We start from the raw sequence: 18,872 nt of genomic DNA on the forward strand, positions 1-18,872 counted from the left end.
TCCATTTTGCAGATAAGAAAACTGAAGAGAGGTTAAATTACTTGCCCAAGGTCACAGACTTTAATAAGAGTTAGATACTCAGTGTGGCATAGCTGCTGTTTAACAAATAAATCACAGTATTGTCTGTCGGGATACTTTTAGTTGAACTTAATATAAATTCAACCAAAAGTGACACAACAATGAATACATTGTTAACTCACATAACAAGGACTATAGAGATGGATGATCTGGGGTTGGTTAATTCAGCAACATTATCAGAATCCCAGGTGTTTGCTAAATCTTTCTGCTCTGCCATCTTCACTTAGTGTTGGTTTGCCTTCTTAGTCTGGATGCCCACATGCTTCCAAGATGGCTGACATGGTTCCGGGCATCAGATGCAAAAAAACTACATTCATAGGAGCAAGAAGTGTCTCTGTGTTTGTGTCCCTTTCAAGAATGAGGATGATCTTCTCAGAAGCTTCCCAGGAGGTTAGCCTCACATAGTTTTTGCCAGAATTGTATCATACACTTATACTTAAAGTAACCCTTGGCAAAGGAAATAGGATAACCATGTTTGGTTTAGGCTAATTAAGATTGACCCCCTGGAGCTGGGAAGGGACCCAGCTACCTCTGAAGCATTTGGTTGTTAGGAAGAGGGGAACAAAATTAGCCCTCTATTAGAGAGAATGAAGGGGGCCGTGTTGTTCACATTCTTATTTAATTCTTTCCCCTTGAGTGTGGACTAGACCTACTGACTTGCTCCTGATGAATACAGTACAGGAAAAATGATGGTGGGTCACTTCCATGATTAGGTTATAAGAGACTCCAGCTTCCATCTGGCTGGGATTTTCTCTCTCTGGATCTTCTTGAGTCTTTACTTTGATGAAGCAATGTAAAAGGCTCACATGGCAAGGAACAGCCTCCCAACAAGTACTAGGGAGGAACTGAGGCCTCAGGCCAAACATACAAACATTCATGACACTAAATAAATATGCAGTGTTCTAGGTAGCTTCCTTTTGCCGTTACAACTCCATTCCTCACTCTGCTCAGTGCTCCCAGAGGATGATGTGTATGGTCTCCATCATAGGCTTCCTTGCCCTCTGGCTTCCATTTAGGTTCTACCATTTGGCTAGAGATGAGAGATAGAACAGAGTAAAGTCTGGGTATTTATTCTCCCAGCAACCTCTCTGTGAATGTGACCTTATTTGGAAATAGGGTCTTAGCAGATGTAATCAAGTTAAGATGAGGTCATACTGGATGAGGGTGGACCCTTATCTAATGACTGGTGTCCTTATAAGAAGAGGGAGATTTGGACAAGAACACACAGGGAAAATGCCATGTGATGATGAAGTAATGTTTCTACAAGCCAAAGAATGCCAGGGATTGCCAGCAACCACCAGAGCTGTATGGAACAAATTCTCCCTCAGAGCCTCCAGAAGGAACAAACCCTGCCAACACCTTGATTTTGGACTTCTAGCTTCCAGAACTATGAGAGAATAAATTTCTGTTGTTTTAAACTACCCAGTTTGTGGTAATTTGTTATGGCAGCTCTAGGAAACAAATACATTGATCAGTGATTTTTCTTTGGTGTTATGTGAGACAATCAAATCTCTGTGCTGAATGGCTCCATTACCATTTTAATGTGTTTTTCCTTATTATGATAGCAATACATGCTATTGAAACTATAGAAACATTTAAAGAAAAATAACAAGTAGGAAATATTATCTATAATACTTCCATTGTTCTCATTTTGGTATATTTCCATTTATTCCTTCCCTAAATGTGATTTTATATAGCCTTTTCATATTACATATAGAATTCTTCATCCTGACTTTTCACTTAAAATTATAGGTAAATAGGTATTCATGGAGTAAACAACTCATAAATATTTTTATGACTGCATAAAATGTCATTATATAGGTGGTCCATATTTTATTTAACAGTTTATCTATTGTTGAATAATTGGATTGCTTTTACTTTTTTGTTATTGCAAACAATCTGTGATACAGGGTAAATAAGATGAAAATCTTGTTTCCAGAGGAATTTAATCTGTCTATGGGTGATTGGGATGGATTAGAGAAATGCACAGTTAACAGGAATGTCCCAAAATCAGAGATCCGCCTTTCCTGACTAATCCGAAAGAGACTGCAAAGGAAAGATTTGTGGTGGGAGTAGAGAGAGTCTTCCAGGAACAGTCTTTAAGTTACTTAGCAGGGACAGTTGGCCCTGGAGTTGCCAGGCTACTCAGGATGTTCAGAACAAGATCTGCAGGGACATCTCCTGGATGTATGCCCTTTGCTCACTCCTTTAATAAATCCCAGCTGCTCCTGATCCTCTTTAGGCTGTCACTCAGGGAGTTCCTGTAGGCATCTTCTTAACTAACCTCCTAAGACTCATTTAGAGTAAAAGCAAAACTCAGTCTGGCCTTAACTGGTTTGAAGTAAAGCTGCCTGTTGGGATGTCCATACTTGGAACCTCTGGGAATCTCTAAGTAACAAATGCTAATGAGGCCGTGAGGGTCTCAGTTTGATTCTACCTTCTCTTCCCCTTAAACCTATTCCCACACACACCAAAGGAGGGAAGAGACTGGCTGGGACCCAAGTGCCTCCTCAGAGTGTGTTCAAGACTATTACCAGGTTTCCCCAGGGAGAAAAGTTTGCAAGTTCAAAGTAATTTCTATTGGCCTTACTGGGTTGTGCTGGGAAATGCTCTGTGTTATAATCATTTGGGAAATAACAGACTTTTTACTCAAGATTATTAATTCTGGAAAGAGGTCAATCCATTATTTATATCTTTCTTTGGTCTCCCTCAGAAAGTGAAGCATGGCAAGCTCATGCCCTGGGCAAAGAACTTTTGTAATGAGATTGGAAAACTTTCAAGAAGCATGAGCCCCTCCCTCCCCTCATCCTAGAACAGGAAAATGTTCAGATCATCCCCTCATCCTTTCATTCAAAACATATATTCAGTCTACTATTTGCCAAGTCAGGTGCTGCATATTATGGGAGATAGATGAATAAAATACAGTCTTTGCTTTAAGATAGGTAAAAATCTGACAGGAGAGAGTAGTTGTTCAAAACAATCACTACAAGAATTAGAGAATGTTAAGTACCACAAATTAGGCACAAACAAAAATCAGAGATCGTTCAGCCATGGAACACTATACTCAATTTCTTAATAGAGAGATAAGGAGAGGCCTCAGAAAGGATTGGACATTTAACCTGGGTCTAAAAAGTTTCAAGTGTTCTTTCTTTTCTTTCCCCATGGCCACTGCACTGGATAACAACTTCATTATTTCATTTATTCATTAATACACTCATTTGTTCAACATTTTTTTTAAACCTACAAAGTACCAGGGTCAAGGCCAGGTGTGGGGATACAACAGTGAGCAACACAGAAATGGTTCCTGCCTTCATTGTGCTTATACTCTAGTTGAGGAGATAAGTAAACCAACAAATAAGAGTTATGATAGAATCAAACAAAGAGGTAGGTAGAGAATAGCAGGGGGACAGACTTTAGAGAGGAGGGTCACAGAAGGCCTATCTGAGAAAATGATACATAAACTAAGACTTAAGGGATGATGATGAGCATTCTAGAGAGATTGAACAGCATATGCAAAGGGAATGATACAGGAAAGAGCTTGGAAATTTTTTTCTGAAATAAGACTCTTGTGGCTGGAATATAGTGAATAAAAGAAGAAACCAGAATGAGATGAGATTAGAGAGATAGGCAGAAGGAGGATAATACATGGCTTCCAATGCTGTTAGGAGTTTAAATTTTATTCTAAGTACAATAGAAAGTCTTTTTTTAAGTGAGTGAACAATGCAAACTGATTTACATCTTAAGATCAGTCTTGCTGCAGTGAGGAATATTGATAGGCGAAGTGTAAGAGTAAAAGTGAGAAGACCAATTAGGAGACTCTTGGAGCCCAGGCAAGAGGTGATGGTATCTTAGATTAGCGTGGCAGAAAGAAAATGTATGGACTCTATGTACTTTGACAAAAGATTCAACAGGATGTCCTGATGGAGTAGATGTGAAGAGTGAGGAAAATGGAGGAATCAAAGGAGACTCCTAGGTTTTTGGAATGGCAATTGCATAGCTTGATTTAATAGACTAGTTTCTATCTCCTTGCAATAGGATAATAATCCCTATCCATCATCATGTGACTATACATTTCTACCCATTGAATCTAACTTGACTAAGTGACTTTCTTTGACCAATAGAATGTAGGCAGAAGTGATAGTATGCTAGTATCCTCGAGGTCATCTCATAGTCACAAAGAACTTTTGTTGTCAGTTGTTTCAAGAAGAAAAGAGAATTAATATCTTTAAAATATCCATACTACCCAAAGCGATCTACAGATTTAATGCAATCCCTATCAAAATACCTATGACATTTTTCACAGAAGTAGAACAAATAATCCTAAAATCCATATGGAAACACAAAAGACCCCAAATTGCCAAAGCAATCTTGGGAAAAAAGAACAAAGCTTGTGGTATAGTCCTCCCAGATTTCAGACTGTACTACAAAGCTATAGTAATCAAAACAGTATTGTACTGGCACCAAAAAAAAAAAAAAAAAAAAAAGACACATAGATCAATGGAACAGAACAAAGAGCCCAGAAATAAACTCACACACCTATGGCTAACTAACCCATGACACCAGAGACAAGAATGAGGTTAGAACATTTCCTCACACCATATACAAAAATAAATTCAAAATGGTTTAAAGACCTAAATGTAAGACATGAAACCATAAAACTCTTAGAAGAGAACATAGGCAGAACACCCTCCAACATAAATCATAGCAATATGTTTTGGATCTGTCTCCTAAGGCAAAATAGCTAAAAGCAAAAATAAACAAATGGGACCTAACCAAATTTTAAAGTTTTGCATAGCAAAGGAAGCCATTATCAAAATGAAAAGATAACCATTGAATGGGAGAAAATATTTGCAAATGATATGACCAATAAAGTGTTAATATGTATACAGCTCATATTAACTCAATATCATAAAAACAAAGAACCCAATCAAAGAATGGGCAGAAGACCTGAATAGATATTTTTCCATAGAAGACATACAGATGGCTAACATGCACATGAAAAGATGCTCAACATCTCTAATTACTAGAGAAATGCAAATCAAAACCACAATGAGATATCACCCCACATCTTTCAGAATGGTCATCATTAAAAAGTATACAAATAACTGCTGGCAAAGGTGTGGAGAAAAGGAAACCCTTGTACACTGTTGGTGGAAATGTAAATTGGTGCAACCACTATGGAAAATAGTATGGAGGTTTCTCAAAAAAACGAAAAATAGAACTACTATATGATCCAGAAATTCTACTCCTGAGTATACATCCAGAGAAAAACAAAAACACTAATTTGAAAGGATACATGCACCCCAATGTTCATAGCAGCATTGTTTATAGTAGCCAAAATATGGAAGCAACCTAAATGTCTACCTTTATGTTATTGATTTCTATTATAATTTTGTTATTATCAAGTAACATAATTTGAATGATTTAAGTTCTTTAAAATTCCTTATTTATTGCCCAGAGTAACGTCTATCTTGGTGAATTCTCCTTGTGCATCTGGAAAGGACATGGTATTTATAGTGTTAATGCTAGGTTCAGTGTTCTGTAAATGTCACTTTGGTTAACATGAGTGATAGAGTTGTTCAGATCTATTATATTTTGGGATTTCATCTACTTGTAGAATTGATTACTGTGACATCTCTGACCGTAATTTTGTAGTCTTTTTCTCCTAGTTTTATTTACTTTTGCCTCAGGTATTTTGGAGTTTTTTTTACTAAGTTATACTTGACATACAGTATTATGTTTGTTTCAGATGTACAACAAAGTATATATGTTCAGTATTTTTATACATTATGAAATAATCACCACAATCAATCCAGTTACCATCAAGCACCATACAAAGTTGTTACAACATTACTGACTCTATTTCCTATGTGTACATTACATCCCCATGACTTATTTATTTTATAGCTAGGAGATTGAACCTCTTAATCTCCTTCACCTGCACCCACATTTTATCCATCCCTGCACCCATCTTTCTTCTGGCCAGCATCAGTTTGCACACTCCATCTGTGAGTCTCTTTCTGTTTTGTCTTGTTTGCTCATTTCTTTTGATTTTTAAGATTCCACATGTGAATGAAATAGTACAGTTTTTGACTTTCTCTGTCTGCCTTATTTCACTTAGCATAATACCCTAAAGGTCCATCCTTGTGGATTTGATTTGCACTTCCCTGATGATTAGTAATATTGATCATCTTTTCATGTGCATTTGTATGTCTTCTTTGGAAAGATGTCTATTCAGGTCCTCTGCCCAATTTTTAATTTTTTTTTTAGTTGTATGAATCCTTTATGTATTTTGGATATCAACCACTTATCAGATACATAGTTTGCAAACATCTGCTAGTTGCTATCTTCTACATATTGTTGGTGGTTCCCTTCAGTGTGCAAAAACATTTTAGTTTGATAGAGTCCCATTTATTTATTTTAGCTTTTGTTTCCCTTGCCTGAAGAGACAGATCCAGAAAAATATTGCTAAGAACTATGTCAGAGACTGCCCTGCATATGTTTTCTTCTAGGAGCTTTATGATTTCAGGTCTTACATTTCACTCTTTAATCCATTTTGAGTTCACTTTTGTATATGGTGTAAGAAAATGGTCAAATTTCATTCTTTTGCATGTAGCTGTCCAGTTTTCCCAACACCATCTATTGAAGAGACTGTCCTTTCCCCATTGTATATTTTTGCCTCGTTTGTCAAATATTAATTGACCATATAAGTGTGGATTTATTTCTGGGCTCTCTGTTCTGTTCCATTGATCTATGTGTCTGTTTTTGTGCCAGTACCATACTGTTTTGATTATTATATCGTTGTAGTATAGTTTCAAGTCTGGGCATGTGATACCTCCAGCTTTGTTCTTATTTCTCAAGATTGCTTTGGCTTTTGTGGTTCCATACAAATTTTAGGATTATTTGTTCTAGTTCTGTGAAAAATGCCATTAGTATTTTGATAGGGATTGCATTGAATCTGTAGATTACTTTGAGTAGTATGGACATTTTAATGATATTGATTCTTCCAATCCATGAGCACAGTATATCTTTCCATTTGTGTGTCATCTTCAGTTTCTTTACTCAGTGTCTTATGCTTTTCAGAGTACAGGGCTTTCATCTCCTTGGCTAAATTTATTCCTAAGTATTTTATTCTTTTTGGTGCAATTGTCATTGAAATTGTTTTCTTCATTGCTCTTTCTGATAGTTTATTATTAGTGTATGAAAATGCAACAAATTTCTGTATATTAATTTTGTATCCTGCAACTCCACTGAGTTCACTTATTAGTTCTAATTGTTTTCTGGTGGAGTCTTTAGAATTTTATATATATAGTATCATGTCATCAGCAAATAGTGACAGTTTTTTCTCCTTCCTTTCCAGTTGGGTTGAATTTTTGAGTTCTCTTGCCTAGTTGCTCCGGCTAGAACTTCCAATACAATGTTGAATAAAAGTGGTGAGAGTAGGCATCCTTGTCTTGTTCCTAATCTTAGAGAATTGAGTTATGATGTTAGCTGTGTGTTTGTCATATTGGCCTTTATTGTGATGATATATGTTCCCTCTGCACCCACTTTGTTGAGAGTTTTTATCATACATGAATGTGAATTTGTCAAATGCTTTTGCTGTATCTATTGAGATGATCATATGACTTTTATCCTTTGTTTTGTTAATATAATGTATCACATTGATCAATTTACAGATGTAAAATCATCCTTGCATCCCTGAAATGAATCCCACTTGATTGTGGTGTATGGTTTTTTTTAATGTTAACTTCAGTTTTCTAATATTTTGTTGAGAATTTTTGCAAATATGTTCGCCAAGGATTTTGGTGTTAACTTTTTTTGCATTGTCCTTGTCTGGTTTTATAATCTGTCCTCATAAAATGAGTTTGAATATGTTTCTTCTTCAATTTTTGGAATAATTTGAAAAGGATAGGTATTAAATCTTCTTTATAGGTTTGGCAAAAATTCACCTGTGAAGTGTTCTGGACCTGGAATTTTAGGATGCAAGTTTTCTTATTACTGATTTAATTTCATTACTAGTAATCAGTCTGTTCAGATTTTCTAATTCTTTATGATTCAGGCTTTAAAGATTATATGGTTCTAGGAATTTATTCACTTCTTCCAGCCTGTCTAATTTGTTGGCATTTAATTGTTCATAGTATACTCTTATAATCCTTTGTATTTCTGTAGTGTCCATTGTAATTTTTCCTCCTTAATTTCTGGTTTTATTTATTTGGGCTCTCTTCTTTTCTTGGTGAGTCTGGCTAAAGGATTTTTTATTTTTTAAATTTTTATTTATTTATTTTTAACATCTTTATTGGAGTATAATTGCTTTACAATGGTGTGTTAGTTTCTGCTGTATAACAAAGTGAATCAGCTATATATACATATATGTCCCCATATCCCCTCCCTCTTGCATCTCCCTCCCACTCTCCCTATCCCACCCCTCTAGGTGGTCACAAAGCACCAAGCTGATTTCCCTGTGCTATGTGGCTGCTTCCCACTAGCTATCTATTTTACATTTGGTAGTATATATAAGCCCATACCACTCTCTCACTTCATCCCAGCTTACACTTCCCCCTCCCCTTGTCCTCAAGTCCATTCTCTATGTCTGCGTCTTTGTTCCTGTCCTGCCCCTAAGTTCTTCAGAACCTTTTTTTTAATATTCCATATATATGTGTTAGCATACAGTAGTTATTTTTCTCTTTCTGACTTACTTCACTCTATATGACAGTCTCTAGGTCCATCCACCTCACTACAAATAACTCAGTTTCGTTTCTTTTTATGGCTGAGTAATATTCCATTTTTTATATGTGCCACACCTTTTCCTTTTAACATCTTTATTGGAGTATAATTGCTTTACAATGGTGTGTTAGTTTCTGCTTTATAACAAAGTGAATCAGTTATACATATACATATGTTCCCATATCTCTTCCCTCTTGTGTCTCCCTCCCTCCCTCCCACCCTCCCTATCCCACCCCTCTAGGTGGTCACAAACCACCGAGCTGATCTCCCTGTGCAATGCAGCTGCTTCCAACTAGCAATCTATTTTACGTTTGGTAGTGTATATATGTCCATGCCACTCTCTCATTTTGTCACAGCTTACCCTTACCCCACCCCATATCCTCAAGTCCATTCTCTACTAGGTCTGTGTCTTAATTCCCATCTTACCACTAGGTTCTTCATGACCTTTTTTTTTTTTTCTTAGATTCCATATATATGTCTTAGCATACAGTATTTGTTTTTCTCTTCCTGACTTACTTCACTCTGTATGACAGACTCTAGGTCTATCCACCTCACTACAAATAACTCAATTTCGTTTCTGTTTATGGCTGAGTAATATTTCATTGTATATATGTGCCACATCTTCTTTCTCCATTCATCTGTTGACGGACACTTAGGTTGCTTCCATGTCCCGGCTATTGTAAATAGAGCTGCAATGAACATTTTGGTACATGACTCTTTGAATTATGGTTTTCTCAGGGTATATGCCCAGTAGTGGGATTGCTGGGTCATATGGTGGTTCTAATTTTAGTTTTTTAAGGAACCTCCATACTGTTCTCCATAGTGGCTGTATCAATTTACATTCCCACCAACAGTGCAAGAGGGTTCCATTTCTCCACAACCTCTCCAGCATTTATTGTTTGTAGATTTTTTTGATGATGGCCATTCTGACTGGTGTGAGGTGATAACCTCATTATGCATTTGATTTGCATTTCTCTAACGATTAGTGATGTTAAGCAACCTTTCATGTGTTTGTTGGCAATCTGTATATCTTTTTTTGGAGAAATGTCTATTTATGTCTTCTGCCCATTTTTGGATTGTGTTGTTTATTTTTTTGATACTGAGCTGCTTGTAAATTTTGGAGATTAATCGTTTGTCAGTTGCTTCATTTGCAAATATTTTCTCCTATTCTGAAGGTTCTCTTTTCGTCTTTTTTATGGTTTCCTTTGCTGTGCAAATGCTTTTAAGTTTCATTAGGTCCCATTTGTTTATATTTTTATTTCCATTTCTCTAGGAGGTGGGTCAAAAAGGATCTTGCTGTGATTTATGTCATAGAGTGTTCTGCCTATGTTTTCCTATGAAAGTTTTATGGTGTCTGGCCTTACATTTAGTTCTTTAATCCACTTTGAGTTCATTTTTGTGTATGGAGTTAGGGAGTGTTCTAATTTCATTCTTTTACATGTAGCTGTCCAATTCTCCCAGCACCAGCATCTTATTGAAGATGCTGTCTTTTCTCCATTGTATATTCTTGCCTCCTTTATCAAAGATAAGGTGACCATATATGCGTGGGTTTATCTCTGGGCTTTCTATCCTGTTCCATTGATCTATATTTCTGTTTTTATGCCAGTACCATACTTTCTTGATTACTGTAGCTTTGTAGTATAGTCTGAAGACAGGGAGCCTGAGTCCTCCAGCTCTGTTTTCCTTTCTCAAGATTGCTTTGGCTATTCAAGGTCTTTTATGTTTACATACAAATTGTGAAAGTTTTTCTTCTAGTTCTGTGAAAAAATGCCATTGGTTGTTTGATAGGGATTGCATTGAATCTGTAGATTGCTTTGGGTAGTATAGTCATTTTCACAATATTGATTCTTCCAATCCAAGAACATGGTATATCTCTACATCTGTTTGTATCATCTTTAATTTCTTTCATCAGTGTCTTATACTTTTCTGCATACAGGTCTTTTGTCTCCTTAGGTAGGTTTTCTCCTAGGTATTGTATTCTTTTTGTTGCACTGGTAAATGGGAGTGTTTCCTTTATTTGTCTTTTAGATTTTTCATCATAAGTGTATAGGAATGCAAGAGATTTCTGTGCATTAATTTTGTATCCTGCTACTTTACCAAATTCATTGATTAGCTCTAGTAGTTTTCTGGTAGCATCTTTAGGATTCTTTATGTAGAGTATCATGTCATCTGCAAACAGTGACAGCTTTACTTCTTCTTTTCCAATTTGTATTCCTTTTATTTCTTTTTCTTCTCTGATTGTTGTGGCTAAAACTTCCAAAACTATGCTGAATAATAGTGGTGAGAGTGAACAGCCTTTTCTTGTTCCTGATCTTAGTGGAAATGGTTTCACTTTTTCACCATTGAGAATGATGTTGGCTGTGGGTTTGTCATATATGGCCTTTATTATGTTGAGGAAAGTTCCCTCTATGCCTAGTTTCTGCAGGGTTTTTATCATAAATGGGTGTTGGATTTTGTTGATAGCTTTTCCTGCATCTATTGAGATGATCATATGGTTTTTCTCCTTCATTTTTTTAATATGGTGTATCACATTGACTGATTTGCCTATATTGAACAATCCTTGCATTCCTGGGATAAACCCCACTTGATCATGGTGTATGATCCTTTTAATGTGCTGTTGGATTCTGTTTGCTAGTATTTTGTTGAGGATTTTTGCATCTATGTTAATCAGTGATATTGGCCTGTAGTTTCTTTCTTTGTGACTTCTTTGTCTGGTTTTGGTATCAGGGTGATGGTGGCATCGTAGAATGAGTTTGGGAATGTTCCTCCCTCTGCTATAATTTGGAAGAGTTTGAGAAGGATAGGTGTTACCTCTTCTCTAAATGTTTGATAGAATTCGCCTGTGAAGCCATCTGGCCTTGGGCTTTTGTTTGTTGGGAGATTTTTAATCACAGTCTCGATTTCAGTGCTTGTGATTGGTCTGTTTATATTTTCTATTTCTTCCTGGTTCAGCCTTGGAAGGTTGTGCTTTCCCAAGAACTTGTCCATTTCTTCCAGGTTGTCCATTTTATTGGCATATAGTTACTTGTAGTAATTTCTCATGATCCTTTGTATTTCTGCAGTGTCAGTTGTTCTCCTTTTTCATTTCTAACTCTATTGATTTGAGTCTTCTCCCTTTTTTTCTAGATGAGTCTGGCTAATGGTTTATCAATGTTTATCTTCTTAAAGAACCAGCTTTTCATTTTATTGTTCTTTGCTATTCTTCATTTCTTTTTCCTTTATTTCTTGTCTGATGTTTATGATTTCTTTCCTTCTGCTCAGTTTGGGTTTTTTTTTGTTTGTTTTTTTTTCTCTAATTGCTTGAGATGTAAGGTTAGGTTGTTTGTTTGAGATGTTTCTTGTTTCTTGAGGTAGGATTGTATTGCTATAAACTTCCCTCTTAAAAGTAACTGCTTTTGCTGCATCGCATAGGTTTTGGGTCATCGTGTTTTCATTGTCATTTGTTTCTAGGTATTTTTTGATTTCCTCTTTGATTTGTTCAGTGATCTCTTGGTTATTATGTAATGTATTGTTTAGCCTCCACATGTTTTTATTTTTTTACAGATTTTTTCCTGTAATTGATATCTAGTCTCATAACATTGTGGTCGGAAAACATACTTGATACAATTTCAGTTTTCTTAAATTTGCCAAGGCTTGATTTGTGACCCAAGATATGATCTATCCTGGAGAATGTTCCATGAGCATTTGCGAAGACAATGTATTCTGTTCTTTTCGGATGTAATGTCCTATAAATATCAATTACATCCACCTTAATGTATCATTTAAAGCTTGTGTTTCCTTGTTTATTTTCATTTTGGATGATCTGTCCGTTGGTGAAAGTGGGGTGTTAAAGTCCCCTACTATGATTGTGTTACTGTCAATTTCCCCTTTTATGGCTGTTAGCATTTGCCTTATGTATTGAGGTGCTCCTATGTTGGGTGCATAAATATTTACAGTTGTTCTATCTTCTTCTTGGATTGAGCCCTTGATCATTATGTAGTGTCCTTCTTTGTCTATTGTAATAGTCTTTATTTTAAAGTCTATTTTGTCTGATATGAGAATTGCTACTCCAGCTTTCTTTTGATTTCCATTTGCATGGAATATCTTTTTCCATCCCCTCTCTTTCAGTCTGTATGTATCCCTAAGTGTGAAGTGGGTCTCTTGTAGACAGCATATATACGGGACTTGTTTTTGTATCCATTCAGCCAGTCTGTTTCTTTTGGTTGGAGCATTTAGTCCATTTACATTTAAGGTAATTATCAATATGTATGTTCCTATTACCATTTTCTTAATTCTTTTGGGTTTGTTATTGTAGGTCTTTTCCTTCTCTTATGTTTCCTTCCCAGAGAAGTTCCTTTAGCATTTGTTGTAAAGCTTGTTTGGTGGTGCTGAATTCTTTTAGCTTTTGCTTCTCTGTAAAGGTTTTAATTTCTCCGTCAAATCTGAATGAGATCCTTTCTGGGTAATCTTGGTAGTAGGTTTTTCCCTTTCATGACTTTAAATATGTCTTGCCACTCCCTTCTGGCTTGCAGAGTTTCTGCTGAAAGTTCAGCTCTTTACTTTATGGGGATTCCCTTGTATGTTATTTGTTGTTTTTCGCTTGCTGCTTTTAATATTTTTTCTTTATATTTAATTTTTGAGTTTGATTAATATGTGTCTTGCTATGTTTCTCCTTGAATTTGTCGTCTGTGGGACACTCTGTGCTTCCTGGACTTGATTGACTATTTCCTTTCCCATATTCAGGAAGTTTTCAACTATAATCTCTTCAAATATTTTCTCAGTCCCTTTCTTTTTCTCTTCTTCTTCTGGGACCCCTATATCGAATGTTGGTGCCTTTAATGTTGTCCCAGAGGTCTCTAAGACTGTCCTCAATTCTTTTCATTCTTTTTTCTGCTCTGCAGTAGTTATTTCCACTATTTTATCTTCCAGGTCACTTCTCCATTCTTCTGCCTCAGTTATTCTGCTATTGATTCCTTCTAGAAAATTTGTAATTTCATTTATTGTGTTGTTCATCCTTGTTTGTTTCCTCTTTAGTTCTTCTAGGTCCTTGTTAAACGTTTCTTGTATTTTCTCCATTCTATTTCCAAGATTTTGTATCACCTTTACTATCATTACTCTGAATTCTTTTTCAGGTAGACTACGTATTTCCTCCTCATTTTTTGGTCTGGTGGGTTTTTACCTTTCTTCTTCATCTGCTGTGTTTCTCTGTCTTCTCATTTAGCTTACCCTAATGTGTTTGGGGTCTCCTTTTCACAGCCTGCACGTTCGTAGTTCCTGTTGTTTTTGGTGTCTGCCCCCAGTGGCTTCGATTGGTTCAGTGAGTTGTGTCATCTTCCTGGTGGAGGGGCGAGACTAGTGCCTGTGTTCTGGTGGATGAGGCTGGATCTTGTTTTTCTGGTGGCCAGGACTGCATCCGGTGGTATGTTTTGGTATGTCTGTGAACTTTGTATGATTTTAGGCAGCCTCTCTGCTAATGGGTGGGGTTGTGTTCCTGTCATGCTAGTTGTTTGGCATAGGGTGTCCAGCACTGTAGATTGCTGGTTGTTGAGTGGAGCTGCGTCTTAGCGTTGAGATGGAGATCTCTGGAAGAACTTTTGCCACTTGATATTACGTTGAGCTGGGAGGTCCCTGGTGGATCAATGTCCTGAATTCAGCTCTCCCACCTCAGAGGCACAGCCCTGACACCTGGCAGGAGCACCAAGACCCTGTCAGCCACACGGCACTATGGCCTCCACGGTCGAAACACCTGCATCCTGCTCTGTTTTCAGGTTGATGGGTCCTCGAAGGTCACACAGAGGACTCCAGAGACTTTTGGATCATTTGACATTGGGTGCTGCAGCCTGTCAGGGCCAAGGAGGCCTCCAGCGCTGCCTGTGACCTGCCCCGAGAGGTGTGGCTCCTGGAGACCCCACAGGCCGATGACTTCTCGTTTTTTTCTAATTTTGTTTACCTTTTAAAAAAATCAGCTCTTAGTTTCATTGATTTTTTTAAAGTCTCTTTTTCACTCATTCCCACTCAGACCTTTATTACTTCCTCTTTCTACCTATTTTGGTGTTTGCTTGTTCTTCTTTTTCTAATTTTTTTAAATGTACGTTTAGATTTTTTTTTTTCGGTACGTGGGCCTCTCACTGTTGTGGCCTCTCCCGTTGCGGAGCACAAGCTCTGGACGCGCAGGCTCAGCGGCCATGGCTCACGGGCCCAGCCGCTCTGCGGCATGTGGGATCTTCCCGGACCAGGGGACGAACCTGTATCCCCTGCATTGGCAGGCGGACTCTCAATCACTGCGCCACCAGGGAAGCCCCTACATTTAGATTTTTATTTGGGATTTTTTTTCTTTCTCGAGTTAGACCTGTATAGTCACTATAAACTTTTCTCTTAGAACTGCTTTTGCCATGTCCTGTAGATTTTGGAAATCTGTGTTTTTATTTTTATTTGTCTTGAGGCATTTTCTCATTTTCTCTTTGATTTCTTTTTTGACCCATTGATTATTTAGTAGCATGTTATTTAGTCTCCATGTGTTTGCTCTTTTCTCATTTTTCTTCCTGTAATTGATTCCTAGTTTCATATCATTGTGGTTGGAAAAAATACTTGATGTAATTTCTGTCCTTTTAAATTTGTTGATACTTGTTTTGTGGTGTGTATTCTGCTATTTTTCGATGGAATGTCCTGCAGATATCTATTAAGTCCAACTGGTGTAATGTGTCATTTAAGGCCAATGATTCCTTATTGCTATTCTGTTGGGTTGGTCTGCGCATTGATGTAAGTGGGGGTGTTAAAGTCCTCTACTATTATTGTATTATTGTTAATCTCTCCCTATACATCTGTTAATATTTACTTTATATATAATTTAGGTGCCCCTATATTAGGTGCATATATGTTAACAAATGTTATATCCTCTTCTTCTATTAATCCCTTTATCATTATATAATGCCTTTATTTGTCTTTTATTATACACTTTGGTTTTTTTTAACTTTTATATTGGAGCATAGTCGATTAACAATGTTCTGTTAGTTTCAGGTGTACAGCAAAGTGATTCAGTTATACATGTTCTATTTTTTTCAAATTCTTTTCCCATTTAGGTTATTACAGAATATTTAGCAGAGTTCCCTGTGCTATACAGTGGGTCCTTGTTGGTTATCTATTTTAAATATAGTAAGTGTACCTGTCATTCCCAAACAGCACTTTGTTTTAAAGTCTATTTTGTCTGATATGAGTGAGTACTCCTACCCCAGCTTTCTTGTCATTTCCATTCACATGAAATATCTTTTCCATCCCCTCACTTTCAGTCTGTGTGTTTAGCGCTGAAGTGAGTCTCTTTTAAGAAGCAGGTAGAAAGACCTTTTTTGCTTATCCAATCAGCCATCCTATGTCTTTTGATTGGAGGATTTAGTCCAATTGACACTTAAAGTAATTATTGATAGTTGTATACTTATTGCCATTTTGCACTTGTTTTCCAGGTGTTTTTGTAGTTCTCTGTTCTGTTCTTCTCCTTTTAGTTTCTTCCCTTGTGGTTTGATGATTTGTTTCAATGGTATGTTTGTGTTGCTTTCTCTCTAGTTTTTGTATATCTGTTGTATATTTTTGATTTGTGAGTACAATGGGGTTCATATATATTGACCTATAACTATGTCTACTTGTTTTAAACTGGTAATCATTTAAGTTCAAGCACATTCCAAAAGATCTACATTTTTTTCTCCCCTCCCCCATGTTTTGTGTTTTATTATGTCATATCTTACATCTTCGTGTTTATCCCTTAACTGTTTATTGCAGTTATAGTTGATTTTATATTTTTTGTCTTTTAATCTTCATACCAGCTTATTTAAGTGGTTGATCCACAGCCTTTACTATATATTTGCCTTTACTAGTGGGGGTTTTCCTTTCCTATAGATTCTTACTTCTTGTTGCAGCCTTTACTTTGCCATTTAGAGAAGACCCTTTAACATTTCTTGTAAGGTTGGTTTAGTATTGATGAACTCTTAGTTTTTGGTTCTCTGAGAAGTTCTTTATATTTCCTTCAATTCTTAATGATAACCTTGCTGGGCAGAGTGTCTTGAGTTGCAGGTTTTTCTCTTTCAGCACTTTAAATATATAATGCCCCTCCCTTCTAGCCTGCAAAGTTTCTACAGAAAAGTCAACTGATAGCCTCAGGGTTCCCTTGTAATATGACCCTTTGTCTTTCTCTTGCTGCCTTTTGTATTCTCTCTTTAACTTTTGCCATTTTAATTATATGTCTTGGTGAGTGTCTGTTTGGGTTTGTAGTTTTTAAGGAACCTCCATACTGTTCTTTGTCACGTGGTTCCTAGATCATTCACAATCTTTTTTGTCTCTGAACATAATCCCATTGGTATATAATCATTTGAAGTAGATATCACAGAACTGGATACAGTATTTCAGGTCCAACTTGATTCATACGAAGTACAACAGAATCATACGAAGTACAACAGAATCTCTCTTGATTCATATGAAGTACAACAGAATCTCTCTTGGTTCGTAATATGTTTCCATTATTCCTGCCTACAGTAGAACTGGTATTTTCAGTGCCCATGACACTGCCGACTCACATGGAGTTTACTGAAATTCCCGTCTCTTTCACCCTTTTGCCCTTAATCTACTTTTATACAAGTGGATAAAACCTGTACACAGGTATCCTGTCTGTGTTTTGCTGTCCTCCCTCTTCAAGCAGGCCTCAGATTGTGGATATAGGGAATAGGAGCACAGTGATAGAGTTTATCCTCATGGGCTTCGAGCAGAGCTCCCCTTCCACACGGGCATTGCTCTTTGTCCTGTTCCTAGCCCTCTGCCATGCCCATGAATGGCCTCATCATCTTCATCACCTGGACAGATCCCACGCTCAACAGCCCCACGCAGTTCTTTGGCCATCTATCCTTCCTGAATATCTACTTCGTTCCTACCACCATTCCACCTGGTGGAATGCTGATGCGGATCCACCTGGTGGTCAAGAACTGTGTTGTCTCCTTTGCCTCGTGCTTGACCCACATGTATCTGGTTTTTGGTGTGGGTGTGGCTGAGTGCATCCTCTTGGCTTTCATGGTCTATGACCATTATGTTGCTATCTTCCACCCACTTAGCTGTGCCCAGATCATGAGCCAGCAGGTCCGTGTGACGCTGGTGAGTACTGTCTGGTTCTTTGGGCTGATCAATGGCATCTTTCTTGAGCATATGTTATTCCAGAATCCCTTCTGCAGAGATAACCACATAGAAAACTTCTTCTGCGAGGCCCCCGTAGTGATTGCTCTCTCTATGGAGACCCCCAGTTTAGTCTGAGAGTCATCTTTGCCGATGCCATTGTGGTGCTGCTCAGCCCCGTGGTGCTCACTGTCATCTCTTATGCCCGCATCCTGGCCTCCATTCTGGGCAGAGCCTCCTCCTCTGGTCTGGGGAAGACCTTCTCTACTTGTGCCTCCCATCTGACTGTGGTCATCTTTTTCTACACCTCAGCCATGTTCTCTTACATGAACCACACAGCACACATGGTCCTGACAAAGACAAGCCTTTCTCTCTCCTCTACACCATTATCACCCCCATGTGCAAACCCATCATCTACAGTTTTTGAAATAAAGAAATGAAAGGGGCCATGGTGAGGGCCTTTGGGAGGAGCAGCTTTTCCTAGGCAGAGTCTGTCTAGTGGGAAGACTCCTGGAGGGGAAGATCCCTCCTCCAACCCTGACTATTGGGTAACTCTCCAGTGCTGAAAGGCTCCAGGAAAGAGCATTCATAGCTTCCTTTGCAATAGCATCAGACCTGGAAGATCCTACTGATGTCTAATGCTCATCTGTCTGATGTAACTTTAAGCACTGTTTTCTCTTGGGACCCTCCTCAGGAGAATTTGAGACTTTCCTGAGTGATTTTCTTCTAAGTTATCACAACAGGATCTATAAGCACACTTAAGTCCATTTCATTTTCTTTCTGTACATGCTCTTCCTAGCCTGAGTTCTGCATATACATTTAGGTAAACTTTTTTCTCTTTCAACTTATCATTTTAATCTGTTTTTCTTTCTCACACTCCACTCTCACTTCCTGAATCTGCCCTCATCCACCCTGTTCCTATATGAGAAACAGTAGAGGAAGAA

General features: G+C 37.5%; 1 protein-coding gene across 1 annotated transcript; it reads left to right on the top strand.

Annotated features, from left to right (window-relative positions):
* Positions 1 to 348: 348 nt before the first annotated feature.
* Positions 349 to 18,412, top strand: OR10AD1 (olfactory receptor family 10 subfamily AD member 1). The gene is given in 6 exon segments (XM_065888181.1): positions 349 to 468; positions 14,550 to 14,671; positions 17,465 to 17,578; positions 17,580 to 18,040; positions 18,043 to 18,255; positions 18,258 to 18,412. Coding segments are annotated over 6 exon segments (1,185 nt in total).
* Positions 18,413 to 18,872: the final 460 nt, after the last annotated feature.

Source organism: Phocoena phocoena, chromosome 11, assembly GCF_963924675.1.
Source record: "Phocoena phocoena chromosome 11, mPhoPho1.1, whole genome shotgun sequence".
NCBI classification, from domain to species: Eukaryota; Metazoa; Chordata; class Mammalia; order Artiodactyla; family Phocoenidae; genus Phocoena; species Phocoena phocoena.